This window comes from Grammomys surdaster, unplaced genomic scaffold (genome assembly GCF_004785775.1).
Source record: "Grammomys surdaster isolate TR1022 unplaced genomic scaffold, NIH_TR_1.0 260, whole genome shotgun sequence".
Lineage (NCBI taxonomy): Eukaryota > Metazoa > Chordata > Mammalia > Rodentia > Muridae > Grammomys > Grammomys surdaster.
The window spans coordinates 752,962-768,526 of NW_021604701.1; the positions used below are offsets into that span (position 1 = coordinate 752,962).

General features: G+C 44.9%; 1 protein-coding gene across 1 annotated transcript; it reads left to right on the plus strand.

Moving 5' to 3' along the window:
- Positions 1-9,754: 9,754 nt before the first annotated feature.
- Positions 9,755-12,781, plus strand: LOC114627877 (uncharacterized protein CXorf49 homolog; the record flags this gene model as incomplete). The annotated part of the gene is made up of 4 exons (XM_028775788.1): positions 9,755-11,035; positions 11,592-11,748; positions 12,302-12,384; positions 12,659-12,781. Coding segments are annotated over exons 1-4 (1,644 nt in total), but the record flags the coding sequence as incomplete, so codon positions are not given.
- Between the last annotated feature and the right edge of the window lie 2,784 nt (positions 12,782-15,565).

Here is a 15,565-nt window from a genome sequence, read left to right on the forward strand (position 1 = left end):
TAGGGTGACAATGTTTTATAACACACAATTTGCACTGCAACCATTTCAAGTATGGAATTCAGTAAGATACATGACTTTATAAATCCCTGTGTATCTCTTTTTTCATTTTTGGTGTAAATTGACTTTTCTTAATAATATTTTGCAATTTTGACAATACAGATCTTGTATATATTTTATTTTTAAAGATTTATTTATTTATTTTATGTAAGTGAGTACACTGTAGCTGTCTTCAGAACAGGGCATGGGATCCCATTACAGATGGTTGTGAGCCACCATGTGGTTGCTGGGAATTGAACTCAAGACCTCTGGAAGAGCAGTCAGTGCTCTTAACCACTGAGCCATCCCTCCAGTCCTGTATATATTTTATTAATAAAATCATTTTATATTGCTATTGAACACTATCAACTTACATTTCAGTGTCTAGTTGTTCACTCCTAAAATATGATTATCTTTTGTATCTTGGGAACTTACTAAACTGGCTCACTGGATCTAGTTTATTTTGTAGAATACTTGAAATTTTCTGTTCTTTCTCCCCCCCCCTTTCTCTCCATCTCTCTCCTCCTCTCCCTCTCATTCCCTTCCTCCCCCTCTCTCTTTCTCTCTTTCTTTCTTTTGACAGGCTGGCCTGTAACTCACTATATAGGCCAGAGTGGCTTCAAATTGTCAGTAATTCCCCTGCCTCAGCCTCCCAAGTACTGAGATTATAGTCATGAGCCACCACACACACCTCTGAGATTTTCTACACATACAATTATGCAACCTGCAAAGAGAGGCAGTTTTACTTCTTATCTAAGTGAATTTTCTACTTTGTCATGCCTTGTGTACAGCTAAGACATCTGATACTACACTGAATAGGAGCAGCCATATTGGATGTAGCATACTGTCCCCTATTACAGAAGAAAAGTACATCGTCTCCCCAGCAATATGTCATTTGTAGTTTTTTATTTTGTTTTTTAGTTATTTGATTGGCTTTGGGTTTGCGACAGCCTTTCTATGTAAGTGGCTCTGGGCAGCTTTGAACTCTTAGCATTGCTCTTGCCTCTGCCTCCGAAGTGACGATGAGATTACAGGCATATGCTACCACTCCTGGCTTGTGCCCTTCATAGCTGTCCTAACTGGAAAAAATTCTCGTTAATTCTTAGTTTTCTAGGAAGATTTCAATCACAAATGGATAATAATTTTTTTAGAACTTTTTATACATTTATTAAGGTTGTCATCTAATTTTCTTCAGTATGTTAATACAGTGAATCACATTTGTTGAGACAAAGTTGGTAAGAAACAAGAGCTACGTCATTGTTTGAAATATTTATTTTTATGAGTATATTTTGGTTAGGATGTGTGTGTAAGTGCAGGTGCTTACAAAGGCCAGGTGAGGGTGTCAGAACCGCCCAGGAGCTGGAGTTCCATATTAAATGAAAAAAGACAGAATTTGACAACTCATAAAAAGCAAGCCAAATTCTAATCTGTCTATAGAAAACCTACTTTAAGTATAATCTGAATGGATTAAATCTAAAAGAAAAGGCTTTGCCATGACAGCACTAACCCAAAGACAATCAGCACAACTATACCAATGATTTGAGAAAGTACATTCCAGGAGTATTCCCTGGGTTGTTATGATAGATTCAAGGAGTTGGAACACAAAGCAAAACATTTTAATTCAAATTTAATGTGAACCTAGTAACGGAGCTTCAAACCTCTTGAACAAGTCAAGCTAATATACTCGAAAGGAGTGACTGTCAATTCTGCAATAATACTTGGAAACATCAGCATTTCTCTCTCAGTAACCAATAAAATAAGCAGACAGAAAATCAGTAAGGGATAGGGGGTCGGAACAGCGCCATCAACCAATTTTACATCTTTTGACATTGATGGAACTCCCTGACTGTCACCAGCAGGGTAGGAGTTCTATGCAAGGAAAAATCATTTAACAGGATAGACTATGTCTGGACCGCAAAACTAACCTCAAATTTTTTAAATAATTTAAGTCATACAAAGTATGTCTTTGGGCCACAGTGGAATTAAACTACAAATCAATAACAGAATAACATCTGGAATAATCCTCAAATAGTGATAAATTATACAATACATTTCTTAGTAAACAATGAGTGAAAGCAGACATGGTGAAGAAAGGAGAAATTATTTTTCATGAATGAAAATGAAAACATTTGTGAGATGGTAGGTGGAGGCATACCTAGGAATTTATAACACTAATGCTTATGTTGCTTACATATTTTTCATTTGTATGGGCAGGGTTTTTTTTGCATGTATGTCTGTGTATTATAAGAGTGCCTAGTGGCCACTGAGGCCAGAAAAGAGGGGCAGATCTCCTGTGACTGGAGTTGCAGATGGTTGTGAGCTGCCATTTCAGTGGCTGCTGGGAATCAAACCTAGGACCTCTGGAAGAGCATCCAGAAATCTTAACTACTTAGCCATCTCTCCAGCTTATAAATGCTTATATTTTAAAAAAAGACTTATGCAGTGATATTTTTGAGAATTCTGAAACTTTTGTTTCTTTGGAAAACATTTATGGGAATGGGATTTCATTTTAATCCCAGCTGTAGGGATGCCTGGCTGCTTTAGACCATCCCCAGTAGCTGACTACGATTTGCGCCTAGCAGAAGTATGGCTTTGGCAGCTTTAGATTGTTTCTGTGATTGTGTGATATTTGGGATTCTGTTAACTTTTCAGAGGGTATATAAATGCTAGGGTGTCAAGAAGTATGTGGTTGGTAGTTGGTGGTCATTCAGGAGGGTTGGTTGCTGTTTGTTAGTAGTTATGCTCAAAGAAGAAACACAACAAAAGAAGTTAGATTCAGGGATCTCTCTCTCTCTCTCTCTCTCTCTCTCTCTCTCTCTCTCTCTCTCTCTCTCTCTCTCTCTGTGTGTGTGTGTGTGTGTGTCTGTCTGTCTGTCTGTCTGTCTGTCTCTGTCTCTCTCTCCCTCTCTGTCTCTCTCTCCCTCTCTCTCTCTCTCCCTCTCCCCCTCCCTCACTCCTCTATCCTTCTTTCATATCTAGTGATGGGGTAAAACCAGGGGGATAAAGGGTGGGATAAAAAGAACCCACAAGGTAGCAAAAACCCAGCTACAGACTTGCAGGGTGAAACACAATCATCCTTCTCTGAGTGACTCTATATAAGTGAGAAGAGTCAGGGGAAAAAAATAAAGAAAGCAAAGAAGATCTCTAAGAATCAAGAGCAAGGAGCCTGGAAAACTGAACAGCACTGAAGAACAAACAGGTTGCTCAAAAGCAAGGCAAGACACTCCACAGGCTAGACTCATGGAACATCTTTTTCTTTACTTTTAGATTTAATCTATTCTCCTGCATAGCTTTAGAGTAGAAAGCCATTATATTGCCCACCACCTCTGAGTACTATCTTGAGAAGAGTCTTCTTGTTTGGAACTAAATTGTTCTAGGGATCAGACAACAGATAAATGACAATTCAAGGGAAAACCTGTTATAAGTATCAAACAGGAGATGGACATGAGGAGAAGTTTATGGCAGAAAGTGGGAATCTGCCATAAACTCACAACTTTAAGCAGCGAAGCTTGCTGGCTGTGAAGCATTTAGTAGTTGCTGCTTTCTAGCTTCTATGGAGAGGTGCAAGAGTAGTTTCGGGTGATCTTGGAGACAGTGAACAGCATAGAGACAGGCCTGTGGACTTCTCAATCTCTGCAGTGACCCCATTTCACTACAGAAACTAGTGGTCTGTTTACATCTCCTGTATCCTGAGGCATTTGAGGATTCACAATGTTTATTACTTTCATCATTACTGTGACAAAACATCTGACAAGAGGCAGCTTAAGGAAACGACTTATCCTGGCCCACAGCTCCAGGGATACAGTCCATAATGGCAGGGAAGGCTGGAGCAGGAAGCCAGCTAGTTACATTGCATCTGCCAAGCAGGAAGTGGAGTTGGGCCATGAAACCTCAAGGCCCACCCCTAGTGGCATACTTCCTCCAGCAAAGCTCCACATCCTAAAGGTTCTACAACCTTCCTAAGCAGTGCCACAATCTGGGGACTAAGTGTTCAAACACATGTGCCTATGGGGACTACAAATGTCATGGGAAAGTGAAAATCTGCCATAAACTGAGAACTTTAAGCAGCGAAGGTCACTTAACATTAAAGCTTAGACATTTGCCACACCCCTGGGTACGCAGACTGGGGGCCTTATTGGGATCCACCTTTTGTTGGCCTCCTACAAACAGGGCTTTTGGAGCCACACTGAGTTTTGTCAAGGCTACTGGTAGCTCCAGGTGCACATATAAAAATATCTGGAGAGAGAGTCTGGTTGATTAAGTACTTCCCTTCCAAGCACAACAACCTAAGTTTGATCCTCAGATCGCATGCTCCCCCAAAAGCCAGGCACGATGCATACTCATATAATCCTAGCACCTGAGATGCACAAGTAGGTGGATTTCTGTGAATTCAAGGCTGTCCTGGTATACACAGTCAGTGTAGTGTCTAGGACAGCCAGTGTTACACATTGAGACCCTATTTCAAAAAAAAAAAAGCCAAGTATGGTGGCCTATATGGAATTACATGCATGTGATCTCAGCACTGAGGAGGTGGAAACAGAAGGATGCCTGAGGCTCACTAGTCAGCTAGCCTAGCCTAGTTGACAAGTTTCAGGCCAGTGACAGACCCTATCTCAAAAAATTTCTATGGTGATGACATCTGAGCTTATTCATTGGCCTCTACATTTGCGCACACATGCACACATGCAAGCATGCACAGCTTCTAGAATGAATTTACTCCTGTCATAGATGAGACACACTTAACAGAAATAGTGGTAAATGTGAAGCAGAGCTCAGACTAGTACAGCAGCAGCCTATGTAACAGAAGCTGAGACTCATTACAATAGGCCTCAGCTATGATTCACTAACCCCACCCACTCCTGGGGATTTCCAACAGAAAGCCTAGAGAGAGACTTTTCAACCCAAGTGCCACAGCAAGGACAACTTTTGGACTTGTTATTCTTTATTTTTTTTCTTTCAGTTTTTTCTTTCCATTTTTCTCACTTTTATGTAACTCTGTTTACTTATTTTATTCTTTAATTGCATTTTTTACTTCTCTCCTTTATATTTTTCCATTTTTAAAAATCTTTTTTCCTTTTCCCTGATCCTTTTTCTATTTTATTATTCATTTACTTTTAGCCTTTTAGTTTGATCTGTATTATTTCCTCCTTTTTTCTATTGCTTTGGTGGTGCAGTTGTTTTAATTAAGTTTGGGGGAATTTATTTTATTTCATTGGTTCTATTTCGTAATACTGAAGAGCAAATCCAAGGCTTCATGACTGCTAAGCAAATTGTTTCTCCACTGAACTACAACCTTAGCCCTTTTTGATTTTTGAAATACAGTCTTGCTACATAACATACACCATCTCTAAACCTATCCTCTGCCTCAGTCTCCCAAGTTCTAGGAGTACAGACATGCACCACCATGCTGGACTTGGCTATGTGTTGTTCTCGTTGTTGCTGTGGTTTCTTTTCTCCTTTTTGAGCAGTCATTATGATCAAGCTCCTAAGGGAAAGCTGTTCATGGGGGAGATGTATGAAAATGGGAGAGACTTCTGTTCCAGCAAACAAGCAGATCCAAACACAGAAACAAGGCTTATGACGTGAATAACTGAATCCAAACATACTGAAGTTGATGACATGCTGGACAAATAACTCAAAGATTGACTTAAAATTATCAGTGAATTCAAAAGGATACAAACAAACAGCTGAATGAGTCAAGGCAAACAATACGGGGTATGAAGGAACAATTGAAAAGAGAGAGATTCTGAAAAAAGCAACACAACCTTGAACCGTCAATTCCAAACACATGTGTATGAGCAATGAACCTAGTATTAACAGTACTGCCAAGTCTACATAGTGAGAGGCTGTCTCAAAAACAAACAAACAAACAATTAGAAGTCGTGAATCTCAGAGAGAGTGAAGGAACGCAGACAGAAGAAAAGAAGAAAGGGTGGCAATAATGTAAATTCAGTACTCAAATATACAGTTCTCAAAAAAGCCAGGCATGGCAGGGCAGGCCTTTAATCTCAGCACTTGAAAGGCAAAGGCAAGTGGATTTCTGTGAGTTTCAGGCCATCCTGATCTACAGAGTGAGTTCCAGGACAGCCAAGGATTATATAGAGAAACCCTGTCTTGAAAATAAGAAAAAGGGAAAGATTTTGAGTTTAAAAAGGAAAACAATTTAAAAGTTACTTCTTTTCATTAAAAGACACACTAAAAATAGAATAAGGTAAACTACCCATGAGATAGTTTCCTTTGTGTCAAAGGAAACTATCAAAGAATTGAAGTCTAAAATATAGAAAGGAGTCACACACATATAAACATGTACACAACCAAGAGGGAGATGCACAGAAGACAGTAAATAGGCACAATGCTCATTACAGAGAAGAAAGTCCCAAAGGCCAATGCATATGTAAGCAATCTCATCCTTACTACTAATCAAGGAATTCTAGATTAAAATTAAAGCCAGGTGTGGTGGATCGTGTCTTTAAACCCATCACTTGGGGTGGGGGGCAGCAAAAGGCAGGTCACTGAGAGTTCGAGACCAGCCTGGTCTATATAGCAAGTTCCAGGCCAGCCAGAGCTACACAGGGAGACAATGTCTCAAAAAAACTAAAGCTAAAATTAAACTCAAGAGAGTGCCAGGGGTGATGGTTTGTGTGTGATCCCAATCCCAACACTCAGGAGGCAAAGGCAGGATGAGCAAGAGTTTGAGGCCAGACTGAGTTCCTTTGTGACTCAATATAAACAAAACAAAACAATGGTAAAATGAGATAGTGTATTTCACCAGATGCAAAAATTCTGTGGTTTCGTAGTAATAAGTGTTCCAGTTGCAGAAGAACTGAGATAGTGGTACATCCCTGCAGGAGTGTGGATAAGGACAGTTCCTTGGGCAAAAGGACAGTCACTTGAAAAAAAAAAAAACTGAGAACTTTTGACATGTCTTTCAAGTCAATAGTCACACTCCTAGATATAAGCATAACTTCCCCAACATTTCATCCCACAGAAATTAATATTCATGTGGCTCACAGGAGGAAGATGACAAGGCTGCTCAGGGCCAGGTCCAACACATCCAGGAGGTACTGGCTACCCTTAAGGATAAGAATCTCAAAAGCTGGAAAGCTTTGCCACAGATACCATGAAACATGGCCCAGAACACATGTAGCACCCCTTGGGTGTAATATCTCTGGAATTGGAAACAACCAAAATGCCTCCCGCAGTAAGATGCACACGGGCACGGTGGTGCTCTCCTGTAGTCCCAGCACATGGAAGACGGAAGCAGAAGGATCATGGACTCAATACCCCAGTACAGGCTACACCATAACACAACCTCCAGCTTTAAAAACAATGAGGGTGAGTAGGCTGGAAAGACAACTGCAGCAGCTAAGAGCACTTGCTGCTCTTATAGAGGATTCAAATTTGTTAAGCAGCATCCACATCAGGCATCTACTGATTCAGTTCCAGGGGATCTATCACCCTCTTCTGGCCTTCTTAGGCACCAGACACATCATGCCCAACATATATGTAGGCATTCATAAGATAAAAATAAATATTAAAAAAAAACCAAAGGCATAGAAAGCCATACAGATTGAGATTAAATTAGTGTATATCACACCGATTCCATGTTTGCTAAGTCAACTACTTACTAAACTTTATTTCCACCTCAATACAAGTGTACTTTTCAGGGCCATTAGTGACCATGTGCAAATGAGATTAAAAATTAAAGTCATTCAAAGGCCAAGTGTGTTCTCAACTGGGGTCAAAAATGTGGACACTCTTCTCTTTTAAGCTACAATCAAGTATCTTTTTCTTAGCATCACATAGTTCACATATTTGTGCTTTCCTAGTGATTTCCCCTTAAACATGGCCCCAAGTGCTGATGTCTGGAGTTCTTCCACAGAAGACAGTTTGGAGGTGCCTTACATAGACACAGACACAGCCGTGTGAGATAAGCTCTGTTCAGACAAGGGTTAGAAAGCTGTTTCCCATCAAGCCCATGGTCATAAGCCAACACTATAGAATGAGCAAAGTGCTTTTAACAAAATGTTCGTGAAACTGGCTCTATGGCCCAGTAGATTGATAAATACTTGAGTCATCAAGAATTGTAGGAATTTCGCTCTCTATTTCCCCTGGAAAGTGAAGGAAATGCTAGTACTATAAAACCTTCCAGAAACCAAGGAAGGAACTACTCCTCAATTTCTGCTGGGGAAAGCTGGGCACAGTCTCAGGCAAAGTATGACAACAGTGGTACCGCACCACCCCTGCAAGGCTTTCCTTGCATTTCCACTCTGGATCTTTAGAGTATAGCCCTCTATATGCTTATATACACTCTCAAATATCACAGATGTCTGGTTTGGATTTTTAATTCACAAATGTATATCCAAATCTATGAAAGATTCTGTAATTTGGTTTACGCAATCACGCTTGCTTTTGAAGTATGTTAAACACAACCTCAGGCATGTGGAATGACTCTACAAAATCTGCTGGGTGCATGGACCAGTCTACACTCATGCATTCCTTTACCCAGGGAACTTCAGAGTTCCCCAAGGGTTTTCTTCATCAACACCCTTGACAATGTGTCCCTGCCCTCATGGTAATGGGTTGCTCACTCAAGAAGAGCAGCAGTAAGTAGTTACTCAAACCTAGGAGATGCTTTGAAATGGATGCAAGTTTCATCTGAGTGCTTTAAAAAATTGTAAGACACCTAGTGATTCTGACGTGATTCGTGTTCCTCTGATTCTGCCAAATTACCCACCCAAGGCATTGCCCTCTCTGAACTACACCTTCTACCTCAGAAGAGAGCACGAACTACAAGCTAGAACCTCACCCAATCTTTACAAGCGCTTTCGTCTTTGCTAACCTGGTATGTGAATACTGATTTCAGTTTGAAGCTTCAAGACCAGTGACACCAAATATTTTGGTTCTATACCAAAAAGAATCCCTCCTCAATGTCTTAACTCGGGGTGAGGACGGGGTCCGGAAGAAGTGGGAAAATTGCAACCTGCCAACACAGTGTTATGGGTGCTGACAATCAAAGTTGCTGTCTCTGCCGCCTGTGGCTCACAAACCATTTTCTATGTCTCTGCCTCTGCTGCGGAGCACTGATCAGTAGCCATGGGCTTCTTTGCTCAATGTCCTGTTGAACAGGAAATCTGTACGGAACAGAGGTTCCCAAATCCTTTCTATGTTGAAAGCTCCACAGCTCTCATGACATTGAATCCTCACAAGCCCCTGGCCGATGTGTGGTTATTTTTCTCTACTTTACACGTTTACATGAGAAAGAGTCTCAGAGCGTACAGCTCTCCTTCCATGGTAGGTGTCTGGCCAGAGGAGGCGAGGAAATGATAGAAGAGGCAGACTGAACCACAACCTCAAGGTTCCACCCACATACCCACACCTCCCACCTAACCCCATTACCTCACACCGCCTACACCCCCACACCCATCCATAGACTTGGACCAGCCAGGATAAGAATTCCAAACAATCAAGAATCCTTATTCTTATTGGCTAGGGCCTGTAAGATGGCCCAACAAGGATTGATCTGATTGGTGGAGGGTAGGCCAATGGGAAGGCCATATGAGGACAGCAAGACACTAGAAGGTTCCCCTTGTTTGTGTTTAGCGCTAGTGTGGTTGGTGTCTATAGTGACGGTATCTCTGAAGGCCTAGCTGGTCTAGCCGAGACTAGGGATACCTTTGTCCTTACATGCCAGGCCATGTAGACTAGCAGTGGAAACATGAGCTGCAATAAAGAGGGGGCAGTTGAAGAAGTAAGTTTAGACCCCGAGGATGGGGAAGCTACTAACATCGGTTTGGACGACCCCTGCTCACTGCAGGATCTCAACCTGGACCCTGCCATGGGATCTTCACAGAGAAACCTAAGTGAGAATGAGGTCGAGACTGAGGACAACTCTGAGTTTGACTCAGGGTCCAAGCAACAGGCTCAAGAATCAGGGATGGTGGTCTTTCGGGATCATGGAGAGCAGTCTGGCTCCTCAGCCAGAGGCAAAGGAGATCGTATGGACTGCTCGCCTCTTGTCGGTGACAAGGTTGAGGATAAAGTGCAACAGCCAACCGACCAAATGAACCAGGATGCTAGAAGCCACTCATCCTCAAAAAGCTGTACCACCCAACAGTCTACCACTTGGGCAGATATGGAGGCAGACTGCAGCAGAAAAGGCAAGCTGGGCAAGAGGTTGGGAGATGGAAAGCAGTCCTCTGTGGCCCCAGTCCACCACTGGAAGCCCAAAGGAGGCAGGGCCTGCAGGACAAAAAAGAAAAAGAAAATCACCAAGAGTAAGAAAACAATCCCTGAGGATGTCCACGACCCACCATCTGACCCTGACTCGTCATCAGATGAGTACAACGAAATGCAAGTGATGAGGGTGACCATTTGCTTCAAGAATGGAGAACAGATCATATCTGGCAATTCTATGGCTCCTGAAGACAAACCCAGAAAAAGAAATGTCCAGCTAAGGGGCAATTTTCATCATATGACTGGCTCTCTGCATATGTCTGCTCCCAAGGGCCATATCTTGGGCATGGGAAAGCTAGGGGCCTCTTGTTCTAACAGAAAAGCATCTGTGTTCAGAGGCAAGGAACAGAGTAGGCCTCGTTACTCAGGAGCTGCTGCAGGTGCACTGAGGAAGTCCAGTCCTAAAAAGAAATCAGCCCAGGAGAAGAAACCCCTACAGGATACTCCAAGAGTCACTGGGCAAAGACCTGTCCCACTGTGGGGGCAGAGACCTAAGGCAGCTCCTGTGGAAGTAGCCACCTTTCCTCCAATAACCTGCGTCCCTACACTTGAGAGTTCTAAAAAGCAACCCACAACACCTCTAGAACCCACTGAATCCACACATGGTACATCCAGAAAGAGAGCAGTAGCAAAGAATACAAGGGAGAGCCTGCCAGTGGCCAGAGGAGACAGAGGCCTTTTGTGTAAAGACACCATGAAGAATTCCACAGTGATGAGCCCAACATCAGAGTTCAACAAGGTTAAGGAAATTGCCCATGCCCAAGTAAGTAGACTAACCTTGTTCCTCCTCTAACCCTGCCCTTTCCCTCCCCAGCACATACATTTGTGCTGCTCCTCCTGCCCCTGCCTTGGCTTGGGAAGTTGTCAGTGGGCACTCATCCTGATTAGGATGGAGTCCCTGTAGTAAGTCAGGGTGGCTGTCAAGGGAGCCTCAGTTAGGTGTTGGTTACTGTTCCCTTCCCTGTGCATTTCCTCTCTCTAACCAGGCTGGGGTGGGAAGTGTGCCTGGCTGTCAGTGTGGGTGGTTGGTGTCCAGAGAGCCCTTACAGTGTGGGCTGCACAACTTGAGCATGTAGTCAGTCCCGAGGGCCTCCTGATTCCTCCCTGGCTCCTCCCTAAGGAAGCCAGGCCAGGACCTGAACCTTTTCATTGTCTGTGGGCTCCTTCCTGGCTGAGCTCTGCCTCCTGACCTGAGGCTGACTGAGGACAGAAAGTGCAGATGGGATGAGCCTAGCAAGTCTCCATTTTGTTAGCCCACTTTCCCCTCAGCCCCTCAAAAACATATACTCAGTGATGTTTTTTGTGTGTGTGTGTGTGAGGTTCCACCACCCAGGGCAGAGCAGCCTTCCATGTGCATGTACCGTGGAGAAATGAGCAGTGGAGACTCCAACAGCAGAACACCTCAAGTTCCAGGAAACCCGCAGTTCTTTTCCTTGAGCCAAAGATATGCCAGACCCAGAGCACCTGCACCTGCTGGTGAGACTTTGGAGGTTTGAGATCAGTGGGGGAGGAAGGGGAGAGGAAAGCAACCTTGGCTCTTTTCTTTGGGGAATTGCAGACTTGTTTCCTGGGCTTCCCTGTCAGGTAGGCAGGGAGTCCACAGGAGACTGGCTATGGTCAGGGTTGGCTTCAGGCCACATTGTCAAATTAGAGGGCTTATGGGATGCATGACTTTAAAGGGTAGGGCAACACCAACTGTAGTGGAATATAGTTCCACTACATTTGTATAAAGCTCAGCAGTTGGGCTGTACAAGCCAGATCGGGTGCTGCCGCTCTAAATATTAACTGAAACAACCAACTCCAGAGGGTGATTTTAGCTCACCAGAGTTTTTGCTTGGTGAGCCCTGCTCAGTCACTGAGCTCCTCTCAGATTCTGGATTTGGTTGTACAAACAAGGAGCAACAGGAAAGGAAGGTTCAAGATACTAGTTGCTACTAACAGAGGGAGATGTTGCCTCATTTTAGATTTCACCAGTCCGTTCACACCTGCACCCCAAATCTACATGCTACATAAAAAAATTGTTTTTTAGGTGAACAGAGTCCACCTGTGGGTCCCATACTCCCTAATGAAGAAAGTGAGCAAGTACTACAAGGGACACCAGGCTGTGCTCAGGTAAAGATTTGTCAGCTCTCAGAAATGCCAGCCTCAGCTAGACCCTGAGGTGACTGTCAAAGTTAACCTGAGAGTTAACCTCCTGTGCCAACTTCTGTCCCATACTGCACAGAGAGAGGGCACCTCCTTCCTGTTGAAGGTTCTTTGCCAGTCCTATCGCAGGACTCTGGAATGGTGGGAGGTGTAGGGATTAAGGGCAAGTGTGAATGGAGCAGAGAGGAAGCCAAGACATTGATTACTAACCTCTCTCTTTCTTCCGTGTCTGCTGGACTAGTGTCAGATGTTACAGAAGGAGATAGATGAACTCAAGGAACAACTAGGTATGGCCTACCCTGGGCAGGAAGGATCTTCAGACAGGGGAAGAGGGGAGCTTAGTGTTTGGGTGCAGGTGATTATGGTGGGTAGTGGGGCAGGCACTCACGGGGGAGGTGACATGAAGCAGGCCAGGCTGGGAGGCCTCTGTGCCTTGACTTCTGGGACTTGCACCAAGAGGCACTCTGCTCTCCCATGTGCTGTGCAGATGAGTGCCCCAGGTCCCCTTCTCCCTGGACATTCACATGTTCCTCCTTCACTTTCCCTTGGAGTCCTGGCACCCGGGGCTTGTCAGGTGTCTGTTGTCACATGTTTGTTTGTTTGTTTGTTTGTTTCACAAGTAGGGCTGGCACTGCTGTGACCCAGCGTTTGAGGACTGCCTGTCCATGCTGTTCTCCTGTAGAAAACGTTTGCACATAGCGCTCGGTGATGGGTGGGGGAGTCTGTCCCAAGTCTGTCTGCTTGGATGTGGGCTGGAGGGCAGTGAGGTGGCTGTCTGGAAGTTCCTGTGGAACAGAGAATGGGGCTCAGGCTGGTGGGTTCCTGTGTGTCTGTGTCTGGAGTACCCATTTGTCCTTCTGTGTTTCAGCGATCATGCAGGCCCTCAATGAAAAGTTCCAGGATCTCTGAAGTGAGTGTTCTGTCCACAGGCCTTCCCACACTCCTGCATGCTCAGGAAGCTAGGGCTGGCCTGACTCTGTGTTTGCTTGACAGGTTGGACCCAGAATCTCTACCCACAGAAGAGGCCAAACTACTACCCATGGATCCTGCTTCCTTCCAGTTCTTCTACAGCAGTGGTTTCCACCTTCCTAATGCTATGGCCTGTTAATACAGTTCCTTGTGTTATGTTAATCCCAGACCATAAAGCTATTTCGTTGTACTTTTGCAGCTGTTCTTTATCATAGTGTACTAATCTGATGTGTGAGCCCGTGGGAGTCGCTACCCACAGATTGAGAACCTCTGCTCTACAGGCAGAGCTGACCAGTGCCCCTGCGTATGCCCTGGACCTGCCCCTGGAGGCAGCTGTTTCACATTAAGTACCTTTGTCCTATGTTCAGCCCGTTTTCTTTTGGTGGGTGATGCGGTACTGCAATGGGGTGGAAACTGTTCCTTTCCCGCCCCTCTTAGAACACTAGTTCCCACCTACGATCCACTCTATCTTCCCCAAATACGGTTCTCATGTATGAACTTTTCAAAAACTAAATAAAGTATTTTGTGGAAAAGAAAAAAAAGAGCAGTAATCCTGAGTGAGATGTGGGCCAGCTTCTGAGCAGGCACCATGCAGCCAAGCTTAGCCAGCTGTGCTGGGTCTGGATCCTTAGGAGCCAGGCCTGACACAGCCAGCCTTCCCCCCCCATCACCCCCTTTGCCAAATACCCTGCCCTTGCCCTGACTCCTGCCTTCTCTGGGACAGTCTTATAAAGCCCATTTTTGTCTCCCGTTCCCTGCATGCAGCAGTCCTTTCTCCTTTCCTGGTCTTCCCCTGTGGGTCCGAGTTCTGGAAGGCTTCCCGCGAAGATCTGTGGCCGGGCTGGGTTGGGGGTTTCAGGCCAAGGGGATCCAGTGCAAGCAGGGAGGGGGAAATCGCCTCCACTTCCTCCACTGCTGCCTCTACCCGAGTCTCTGCCCTCCCCACCCGGTTGCTCCCATGTGCTGTGCCTGTGGCTCTGCGCTGTGCCAGTCCATGCTGAGCCAGTGAGAAGCCAGCTAGCTAGCAAGGAGCACAGTAAGGGTCCTGAAGGCGCTTTGGGAGAGCAGATCTCTTCCCAAGTGTTACAGCTCTTGTGACAGAAACTCTCACACAATGGGATGATTCTCACACACCTTTACTTCTCCAGAATAGAGTTTTTATATACAGTTTTGGGGTGGGTTAGGGTCTGGCAGCAGGTAATTCCTATTGGCTTGTTCTGAGAGCTTGGAGATACCTCATCTACATGTGGGAGAGCCTGAGGCACTGTTCCTAAGTGACTGATGACCATAGACCCCTCTCTGGGAGGGGCTCTGGATGGCTGAAGCTAAGTGAGAGGCACCAGGAGGCCCAGGAGTACCACCAAACTCCTACTGACCCTTTAGGGTCTCTGTGGTTCGAAGCAGACTCAACTGGGTACCCCACTGCCTCTTACAGCCCACCACCCCACATTCCTCCATCCCAGTCCCCGACCTTCTGGATCAGTATCTGTGGGAGGCAGTGCACTCAGGGAGTGCTGGTCTAGAATTTTCAGTTCATCTTTGAGCTCCTGCATAGCCCTCCCCTTTGAAATGAGTTTCCAAGTTCCCTGACTTGCCCTGGACCATGGCAGTAGAGGTGCAGAGAGTGCACCAAGATCGCAGCTTCATGTGTGGTAGAGTAAGTGAAGCCACATACACCGTGCACACAGGCTGTAGGGAGAAGAGAAGAGTGCTTGTGTGCCTCTGGCTTGGTGGTAGTGAAGTGAGTCCTTAGTGGTTCTGTGGGCCAACATGGGGAACCTTCTCATGGCGGTGGAAATGTGAGGGTCTAGGGCCTGAATCTCATTTCTTCCAGGTCCTGGTCTGACAAGTGCTCTTATCTGGTCCCCATCTGAAAAGTTCTGGTTTTAAGGAGTTTGGGCAATCTGTGAGGATAGGGGAGAGGGCTGGAGGAGAGGAAAGAAGGAGGAAGGGGGAGGCTGAACTCATACCATACCCTCTGGTAGAGCAGCACACTGCGCTTAACCCATGAGCCACCGTCTCTCCACCATCTCGCATCCAGATTTAAAAAAAAAAAAAAGATTTATTTTATGTATGTGAGTACGCTGTAGCTGTCTCCAGGCACACCAGAAGAGGGCATCAGATCCCATTCCAGTTGGTTTTGAGCCATCGCCATGTGGTTGCTGGGAATTGAACTCAT